Here is an 11,135-nt window from a genome sequence, read left to right on the forward strand (position 1 = left end):
ACGGGACCTGTGTCTGGACTGACGGGACCTGTGTCTTGACTGACGGGACCTGTGTCTGCGACTCACCGTGCGCCTTGTTGTTGTAGGCGGATAGCTCCTGCTCGGACACCTGGGTCCTGGCGCTGCCGGCCGCGTCCTCGAGGCGGTGCAGCGCCATCAGGATCATCTGGAAGTCGCCGAAGTGCGGGTGCGCCTTCTGATGGGACCTGTGTCTTGACTGACGGGACCTGTGTCTTGACTGACGGGACCTGTGTCTTGACTGACGGGACCTGTGTCTTGACTGACGGGACCTGTGTCTTGACTGACGGGACCTGTGTCTGCGACTCACCGTGCGCCTTGTTGTTGTAGGCGGATAGCTCCTGCTCGGACACCTGGGTCCTGGCGCTGCCGGCCGCGTCCTCGAGGCGGTGCAGCGCCATCAGGATCATCTGGAAGTCGCCGAAGTGCGGGTGCGCCTTCTGATGGGACCTGTGTCTTGACTGACGGGACCTGTGTCTTGACTGACGGGACCTGTGTCTTGACTGACGGGACCTGTGTCTTGACTGACGGGACCTGTGTCTTGACTGACGGGACCTGTGTCTTGACTGACGGGACCTGTGTCTTGACTGACGGGACCTGTGTCTGCGACTCACCGTGCGCCTTGTTGTTGTAGGCGGATAGCTCCTGCTCGGACACCTGGGTCCTGGCGCTGCCGGCCGCGTCCTCGAGGCGGTGCAGCGCCATCAGGATCATCTGGAAGTCGCCGAAGTGCGGGTGCGCCTTCTGATGGGACCTGTGTCTTGACTGACGGGACCTGTGTCTTGACTGACGGGACCTGTGTCTTGACTGACGGGACCTGTGTCTGCGACTCACCGTGCGCCTTGTTGTTGTAGGCGGATAGCTCCTGCTCGGACACCTGGGTCCTGGCGCTGCCGGCCGCGTCCTCGAGGCGGTGCAGCGCCATCAGGATCATCTGGAAGTCGCCGAAGTGCGGGTGCGCCTTCTGATGGGACCTGTGTCTTGACTGACGGGACCTGTGTCTTGACTGACGGGACCTGTGTCTTGACTGACGGGACCTGTGTCTTGACTGACGGGACCTGTGTCTTGACTGACGGGACCTGTGTCTTGACTGACGGGACCTGTGTCTTGACTGACGGGACCTGTGTCTTGACTGACGGGACCTGTGTCTTGACTGACGGGACCTGTGTCTTGACTGACGGGACCTGTGTCTTGACTGACGGGACCTGTGTCTGGACTGACGGGACCTGTGTCTTGACTGACGGGACCTGTGTCTTGACTGACGGGACCTGTGTCTTGACTGACGGGACCTGTGTCTTGACTGACGGGACCTGTGTCTTGACTGACGGGACCTGTGTCTGGACTGACGGGACCTGTGTCTTGACTGACGGGACCTGTGTCTTGACTGACGGGACCTGTGTCTGCGACTCACCGTGCGCCTTGTTGTTGTAGGCGGATAGCTCCTGCTCGGACACCTGGGTCCTGGCGCTGCCGGCCGCGTCCTCGAGGCGGTGCAGCGCCATCAGGATCATCTGGAAGTCGCCGAAGTGCGGGTGCGCCTTCTGATGGGACCTGTGTCTTGACTGACGGGACCTGTGTCTTGACTGACGGGACCTGTGTCTTGACTGACGGGACCTGTGTCTGCGACTCACCGTGCGCCTTGTTGTTGTAGGCGGATAGCTCCTGCTCGGACACCTGGGTCCTGGCGCTGCCGGCCGCGTCCTCGAGGCGGTGCAGCGCCATCAGGATCATCTGGAAGTCGCCGAAGTGCGGGTGCGCCTTCCTGACGATACAACGGGACCATCATCAAGGGGCGTAGTATGAGTTTAAATCAAACGTCGTCACTAGTGAACGCGTAAAAAATTACATTAAATGTATACTCGTAATCTTCTTCTTTTCGTGTCGACAACAAACCTACACAGTGTCAGCCCAAAACTCCGCCACAAGAGTGGCGTTGTCAGTAGCACTCATCAAATCCTCCTGAGTGCAGTTGCTTGGGCACTCAGGGCATGACATCAGGTGCCTCATCGACTGGGGAACAAAACCGCACCTGCACTCCATGTTCAAGCCATCCAAGAATCCCCACCTGGCCAGATTGTCCTTACTACGGCCAACCTGCGTCCGAAGTCTATTTAAAGACTTCCAGGTAAGCCAGGGGAGCTCATGTCCAGGTGGAGGACTCTCAGACATAGGGACAAAAGGGCAGGGGAGATCAATGTATAATGGTATTGTATTGTACAGCGCCCCTAGCGGAAACTTTCAAGAACTAATCTTTTTATAATTTTGTTAACGTCCTCACTAGTTTGATGTAAACTCACACTAAGCCCTCAGGTCATTTACGCCCGATTCCCATATTCAATCCTTGTCCAAATCCGGATTACAAAGTACTGTCAAATTGAATTCAGTTTTAAATTTCCAAAATTTTCGATGCATTTACACTTTAATATTGTTTAAATAGTGTTATAAACAATATAAAAATGTAAAAACATCAAAAACCGCAGTTATTTTGGCCAAAAACATATTAAAATTTGACAGTTGACAATCCAAATCCGTATAATTTGGATTAGGATTGAATATAGAAATCCAGCATTAGTCTCCACTGCCAGAGCATGATCCTCTAATTTACTGGAGGCAATATGAAGGACACGGCAGGTCATGCAGATGCGATATTAAATCCTTAGTGCTTGGCCAGGCTATTCGCACGGACGCGAGCGCGGTGCGTTGTACCAAAGCGGGCCCTTGGTGCGTTGTACCAAAGGGCCCTCGCCCACGGCGACTTTTGTCGCGTTTACGAAACGCACGACAGCATCGCTACTAAGGCCTCAGCCTCGAGTTTAGCGGGCAGCGGGGCGGGAGCGGCGGCGGCGCGGGAGCGGCAGGATCTTATGCGTAAAATCAAATAGACCGGTTCTCGAAAAAAGCGGCGCGGCAGCGGGCAGCGGCGCTTGAGCGGGCAACGAGCGGGCAGCGGCGCTTGAGCGGGCAACGAACGGGCAGCGCACTCCTTCTTTTGCCCACAATAAATCGAGCGTTAGGAATAAATTTGAATCGAAATAAAATTGTCGCCGTTGTTCAAACATTTCGTTTGCGAATAAAAACAAATATCTCGACAACACAGCCCCGAACACAACACTTCGCCGCTAAAGCGCCGCGCGAGCTGCCCGCTTGTTTCGAGAACGGGTCTGCGTTGCCCGCCCGCTCCCGCGCCGCTGCCCGCTAAACTCGAGGCTGAGGCCTAACGCACGTTAGTCGCATTTGCAGCGCACTACAGAAGTGATGCCAACACTACAAAAAGTCGCCGTGGGCGAGGGCCAAAACGTATGAAAAGCGCGCGGTCGTCACGCCACTATGAATAAGATTTCTTATGCCAAGCACTTAAACATAGCAAGTCCAAGTTTTTTATGGATTTTAGACATAAAGACAATTAGGTTAAAAATATGGTGGGGAAATATATTCCCACTAACTTATTAAGGATTTAAGAGTAGAGTAAGACGCTTATGCGACAGACTGACGACCCTAACTTGGATGAAAAAATATAAGGTATATATACGGAATAGTAGGTATTTGCGGCGTTTCTTGGGGGTTTAAGTCCAGCAGTGGACAACTTTCTCTTTAAACATCTGTTCAAGAATTATTTGACGGGTTAAAAAAATTATTTTCTTACCTATACAAGCTGCTGAGCTTGAAGCAGTTTTCATAGCTGGATGGATTTGTATCAATGATATGTTTCAACCTGTTGAATATTGTCTGTGAACAAAACAACCAGTTAAATATTCTGTGAAAAAAAAAATTCTCTTCAAAAATGTATTCATATTTATGACATTTCGATATCTGCCTACATTAATTCCAAGACACAAGAAGATTTTATACATTTTTACACTCACACTATCTTACAATAGTGTAACTATTTAACAACGATTTTGTGTTGTCATATCAACTGCAGAAACACAAATGGATAGTTGATCATCGTTGCAACCAATCATTTGAATCAATTTAGCCGTGCTGAGAAACTAATATAACTCAATTGGAAACGGAAGTAGGGTAGCGCAGGAAAGTTAATGCCTACTTGTCTCCCACTAGCTCTAGCTAGTGAATGTAGGGCAATAATAAAAAAGTATAGTTGACTTGAGAACCTCCTCATTTTTTGATGTTGGTTAAAAATATCAAACAGTTTTGAACCTTTTAACGGTAATAACATAATTGTAATTTTAATTGTTTTTGGACCTTGAGACAAGCGAACAAGGTTCAAAATATGGTGGGAACTATATTCCCACTGCCTTTTAAAGGCTTCAATTAAGAAACCTCATCCTCGCACCCCTCCCTCCCTATCATAACATGTCAAGGGCCAGCCCCCTATGAAAAATTACCCTTAATTCGCCAATGGGCTAGGATGCGCGCCGTGATAGTCTTATCGATGATTTTAGAAGACAAATGTGCGGGCTTACCGCGTAAAATCGATAAAATGACGCCACTAGGCTTAATTGCTTACCTCTGCTAAGTCATCTAGCAGCCGATGCGATGTCTTCTGGCTGAGTTCATTCAAGCCGGTATACTTGGTAACAAGCTCTGTGAGGATTTCCGAATGAACTGTCGCCAGAATCTGCAAAAGGACCAGAATCATTATTATTACTGAAGATAATAAATGAATTAGCCTGTAATGGACACATAGAACAGTTGGCTAAAATAAAAAGCTAAAAAGGTTCCGTTTTTACAATAAAAAGAAAAAAAACTGCTTAAAAACTGTTTTTTTTTTTTTTTTTTCAGTTTAACAGGTTTTCAGTCAGTTGCAGCTGGAGTGTGGACTTCTTCGTTTTCAATATAATGAGTGAAGATCTCTCACGTCAATCTTAACTCTGCTCAGTCATTTATTTACTGCTCTGGTCCCAATTCAGAAATAGAAGAATGGTGTATGGTGTCAGTATTTTCTTTATTGCAATTGGCTGCTACACATTCTATGATTACTAACACCCATTAACCTCTTGTGGTAAGCTTTACACACTCATGAAAGGCTGGGTAGTTTATACATATATTTATTAACTTTTGAATGCAAGTGAGCTGTTAGCTGTTCTCACCTGCTCTGGACTGAAATCCTTTAGAGGCACTCTTGCCTTCTTCTTCTTGTCCTTCCTTTTCGTCATTGCACACAACGGCAACTGTAACGATAAAATAATTTTAAATGACATGGTTTTTAACACATTAAACAAGACAAAGCAAGAAACTGCCAATTTTTGTTAAATATAAAGACAATTAACACTGTTACCAAACTATGTATGTAGATATGATTTAACATATCATTGACTACAAAGTGAAAAAATTAAAAAGTTTAAAATCTCTTTGTAATGTGTGCCAATACACTTCTAGTATTGATCATGAATCTTTACCATCCCAAATTATTAAAAACAACACTTACATCCGGTACACTATTTGGTATAACCGCAACAAGCTTGCACTTATGAAGGTTCAGCCGATTGATGCTCTCCACGACTCGGAGCGGGTCCAATTTCTCAGATACTCGGATGAATGCGGTCTTAACGCCCCCCTTCCCGTGTTGAAAGTTCAGCGCCTCGAAGTGGCCCTTGACTACCTTCGAGACAGTGCCCACCAAGCGATCCAGTTTCCACTAAAAGTAATGAAGTAACCGTGAATTGAGATACAAATTAAATAAACTGTTACCACGGTCTCATGTAACTAATTAGGGTTTCACACAGGCGCGGATCCAGCCCTCAAAAAAGGTTGTGGGCACAGCCACCAAAAATTAGCAGTGAGAGTTGGATCACTACATGCCCAGACATACATAAATGCCTATCGATCTTATCAATAGATCATAATTAAAACAAGCAAATTAGGGTTGTGGGCATGCCCACAGTGCCCACAACGGTGGATCCGCGCCTGGTTCCACAAGTTATTTTATGGTAAATGATACCAATGAATATATTACTCTAAGTTCATCTTGTTTTTTGATGCTAACAATTCCAAGCCTAAGTAGAACAAACAGTCTGTTATTATTGCAAAAAGAATTAGATGAAATAATTATTTTTTATTAAAAACCCAGAGGAATAATCAATCAATGTATTTCAAAGCAAAAGATCTTTAAATCAAGCATTTCCATTAGACACTGCTGTCTTCATTATACAATATGAATTGATATTTAAACAAATTCTGGATTTCCAGGGTAGATTCAATGCACAGGCAGAATTATAGATACATACCTAATTTCTAGCACTGATCAACAGCACTCTGTCTAAATATGTACTATTGTACTCTTTTAGACTCAGGTAATGGAGATAATGGATTCAGAAAGTATTGATTTTAGGCAAAAACAGTTATGGAATGTTAATGGACGATTTGAGGGTACAGTCAGGCAAAAAGGCGATTCGACCGTCAGCAAAAGACCGAAATACAGTAGAATCTCGATTATCCGGACCTCGATTATCCGGATATCCGATTATCCGGACTCATTCTTCACGGTTTCTAATTACCGATTCAGGGTCTGGACCCATAAAAACCGAAGGCGCCGCCACCGTAACATGGTACGGACGTCTTCTTAGTTCATTGTTAAAAGAAATGGATGACCAATGGTCTAAAATTTAGATTTTTAGACTCTAAAATGATGTATTGAAAACCCTTTCTATTGTAAAAAGTTGATTATTGTTTGATTTTACTTAGAAATCGATTATCCGGATTTTCGATTATCCGGAACACCCCTGGTTTTAATTGATCCGGATAATCGGGATTCTACTGTAGGTACCTACCTAATGCCTGCCACTGAAATTCACCGAAATAATGGACAGGATGACTGCCATGATGTTGCCATGGCCAACCATGTAGGTACAAGGAATCGTGGAAAGCCGGTGAAGTTCGTAAAATCAATATGAAACTATCGATCGAAAGGAAAAGTAGGTACCTACCTACCTAGTGTACCTACAATAAAGGTATAAGATGCTGGCACTCTATTACTGGCACGTATAGTATTAAACAGTAGTTATGGACTAACAGAAACGAGGACTAAGTTATTTATTTCACAGCACACTTTGTTTGTAGCTTAGCAATAACAATGAAAAAGGAAATAAATAATAAATTGATGTTGAAACTTACATACGCAGGTACTCCATGGATGGCTACGACAGACATGACATTCAATATTTCTAGAAGGGGGTACTTCTAATATAATTAATTTATGTATGTTTCTAGCAAGAAGCGTGGGAAAAATTATAAAAAAAAACTGAAAAAACGCAGCCGAAACTGACTGAGCCCCACACACGCACAAAGGGAGGATGACATTTTTTTTTTTTGCCCACACCACGTTTTTGGCCTGGAAGTTTCTCCATTGGCCAATTATTTTTTTTCAGTATTGTGTTTTACGGCTCTGGGTGCAAGCCCTTTTGAAGAATACTGACACAGGGTTGCCGACAGTGATCAAAATATCCCCAAACCACATAACGCATTGTCAAAATTTTAATGCAGTTTAGGTATCTTTCTTTTCGAAAATAAAAAAATATTTTCTTTGAGAAAATTTTTCTAACTACAGTGTAAGAGTACTTTCCCTTCAGGTTACATTACAAAATCACACCCTGTATAGTTAAATAAAACAATAAAAAATACTTTATAATTTTTGTATTTAATATCACATAATCAAAGCTTACAATAATTGAAAACATAATGAAAAAGAATTACAATGTCAATGTTTTGTAAATACTATTATTTTCTTACACTAGGTAATAAAAGCACCAATACCTACCAAATAGGGTATTATATTTTTCTTAAATTAAATAAATATCTATAATATTAATAAAGGCACATTAGACATAATTAAGAACTAAGTTTCTGTCGCATTTAAAATATAACAGATTACAAAAGTAATGATGAATAGAAATAACACAAAATATTAGGGTAAAAATATAAAAAGATGCATAATTTAAATGGGAATAATCAATCAGTCAATAAAAAATCAGTCAATACTTGCGTATGAGAGGTTCAATCTCTGATAATTTTCTACATGAATCATCAGCCCAAGGGATAAAGGCATCCTTACAGGCGATCACACATTCCAAAAGCATACAGCAATCACCTTCTGCTCTATGATGAGAATGTTGTTCCTTATTCAACAGTCTTTGGTAAAGAGAACTCAATGAGTAATTATATGTTTTACCATTATTAGTCTTACTAAAAACTTTATCTATGACTTTACTCCTGTTTGGCTTTTTCACTCCATATTGAGTCTTTTTCTTAACTTCAGTTATATCTTCACACGAAATATCAGATAAGCTGTCACATATTTCATCAATATCTTTCCATTCTTCAGTACTTACATTCAGTTGGGGCCATTCATCTTCATCATCTGTTAACAAATCTAAACCTAGCTGAATTGGCGGAGGTTTAGGCACTTGTGCTTTAGTCACATTCTCCATTGCCAGAATCTTCCGAAAGCCTGTCAAGGAGTCTACACACAATAAATCCTCTGGCAAAAACATATTTGCATCACAGAATTCAGTCAGAAGTATTTTAAAATCAAAACGATTCCCATTGTGTGCAACCAGACATACAGGTTTTGTAAGTTGCTTCAAGAATGTGACTATTGTACCAGTTTTCTGTTTAAATACTGGAGCATGCTGGAGTAAATCATTGGACAGGCCATTCAATTTTACTGCTTCAACATGAATGGGACGCTCAGGATTGAAAACTAAGGTAAGCTTACTGACCGGCGGCAAAGTACCATGTGGTGTAACAATAATATCTTTCCGTGAGGCTACAACGAAACTTAGTTCAGTTATTTTCGTTTGATTCTTCTCTTGATAAGGTAGCCCTGTCGTTTCTATATCGAAGAACACGTAACTCTCAATCTTAGCCATTGCTGAGCCTGCACAGGAAATATTAGTCATTGATATAATTAACTACATTCATTATTAAAATTAGTAATAATGACTTAGATAGACGTTCTAGCTAAAAAAAGCCCACAGACCGGCCGGCACAGTACTTACTTTACGTCTGTAATAATTTTCACTGAGTTCTCGAGTACGACTTCACAATATTTATCTTTTATTAAGCTTTGGGCATATTCTAATCTGATTATCTTATTACGTAGGTATGTCCAATTCTTTAAAAATCCTCAAAATCTTTGAATTTAACAAAATTAACATCTGTGATTAACATTCCCTTGACATTTTGCTTTTGTGTGACGTGACACTGACAGTGACAGTATTGAGAGTGACAAATCATTTTTTTAAGGATTTATATACGGCACTGATTATACCCTTTTAAGCCAAACCAGGCTTTTTAATCTGTATAAAAAGGGCTGTCTTGTGGTATAGCCTGACCAGGAACATAAAAACCCTCGCCATGTTGCGGAAAATTAATGGTACTAATTTCTTTTAATGGCAACAGTAACTGAAAACTTCATTGAAATGTCACCTTGCATGTCAGTCTATTGCTGTCAAAGTGTAAACAAACTTTATTATAAATGTGTGCAATTGATTTTCTGAATTAAATTGCTAAAAACTTTTTATATTCGTGAAAGAAAAGTGGTTCACAATGTGTTAAAGTATTTGTCGAAGAGAAATACTAAGGGTTCGGACAATATTTTCATTGAATAATGTTTCCGACAAAGGTTGTCAAATTGACTGACATGTTTATCGCATAGTACAGTCAACTATGAAAATTAGCTGTGGTTTGTTTCAACTACATAATTTAAAGTTTTTTGTCACTTTGTAAGTGTTGAGTTTTATGGAATTGGGAAAGAAGTACCGAGTTTGAAGCGTTCATGAGCAGACATTGTAGTTGAATATTCAAGTTCAGAATTTGATTATTGATGAATAATAATAAAATCCTACTTGCTCGATTGATGGTTTCATTTAATTTATTTAAACCAGTTTACCTATAATATAATATTTTTTTGTTAATTTATGAAAATATTAAATTAGCCTATAATCCTGAATCCTGATACATAAAGTTAGCCTATTAATTTAATACAGGTACGACTGTACCCAGTGTTGCCCTATCAAATGCAATTGACGCGCCTCTATGCCAGGGTTTTTATGTTCCTGGTCAGGCTATATTACGACATTGCCATCAGTGAAAGTGTATTTTTATGGATTTTAACACATATTTGGATGTAGCCACCTTAGATGGTCCATTCTCCTGATTTCTATTTCCGTTTTAGTATACTTTCCCAATGATTTGATGCTACTGGATGCATAAACCGTGTGTGTCATGCCCAAAAAAAGTTAGTTTATTGATTTTTCGCTGGAGAGAAGACTAAAATTATCTAGTAGATTTTTTAAAGTTATTGCTTAATTCGAGTTAACACTAACGATGGTACCGGGGCATGTAAGTTTCACTATGCTAATAACTGTTGTCTCTTATCTCTTTCTATTCCTTCTTTCTCTTTTCAAAAAAAATCTAAGGTTGTCTGTAAAAAAATACGCGATTCTCAAAGATCTTTGTATTTTTTAACCATAATGATCAGATCAAACATCAACTTTCTCTTTCAAAATATTACTATAAGTTTTAAGCACATTATTTTATTATTTTATCGATCCAAATTAATTTCAATAAGGAAATAAATGTTGGTACGGTAATTGACGACATTTTTATCGATATCGACAATAAAATATGAGTTTGTCGTCTTTGCCGCGCAGCACAGATTAGAGAGGTCTACTGTGGGTCTTAAAACCAACTAAAATGTTGTTGATTATCGGGACTATTCTCACCTCGTTCCCATCGCAACTCCTGTGTAGTCCAATATCTACAGCTTGACCGCAAATAAAAACCCGACCAGTGAAGGTCAAGTTAGTCCTGGGGGAAAGTTAAACTTTCATTGGACCCGCGACGAAGACGAATTTAATCCGAAGAACATAGGAGGAGTTCAAAGTTAAGGTTCCTTCTAAGGATTGTTTTGCTGCCTACATTTTTTAAGACGTGAAAGAGTCCTAGTATAGCCTGACCAGGAACATAAAAACCCTCGCCATGTTGCGGAAAACTAATGGTACTAATTTCTTTTAATGGCAACAGTAACTGAAAACTTCATTGACATGTCACCTTGCATGTCAGTCTATTGCTGTCAAAGTGTAAACAAACTTTATTTTAAATGTGCGCAATTGATTTTGTGAATTAAATTGCTAAAATCTTTTTATAGTCGTGAA

General features: G+C 41.2%; 1 protein-coding gene across 1 annotated transcript; it reads right to left on the minus strand.

The window, feature by feature from the left end:
• Positions 1-1,410: 1,410 nt before the first annotated feature.
• LOC135084474 (uncharacterized) lies at positions 1,411-7,276 on the minus strand. The gene is made up of 6 exons (XM_063979258.1): positions 7,093-7,276; positions 5,408-5,617; positions 5,070-5,150; positions 4,487-4,597; positions 3,662-3,744; positions 1,411-1,780 (listed from the first exon to the last, which is right to left on the minus strand). The coding sequence occupies exons 1-6, from the start codon at positions 7,126-7,128 to the stop codon at positions 1,426-1,428; spliced, it is 876 nt and encodes a 291-aa protein (XP_063835328.1). The 5' UTR covers positions 7,129-7,276; the 3' UTR covers positions 1,411-1,425.
• Positions 7,277-11,135: the final 3,859 nt, after the last annotated feature.

Source organism: Ostrinia nubilalis, chromosome 26 (genome assembly GCF_963855985.1).
Source record: "Ostrinia nubilalis chromosome 26, ilOstNubi1.1, whole genome shotgun sequence".
Lineage (NCBI taxonomy): Eukaryota > Metazoa > Arthropoda > Insecta > Lepidoptera > Crambidae > Ostrinia > Ostrinia nubilalis.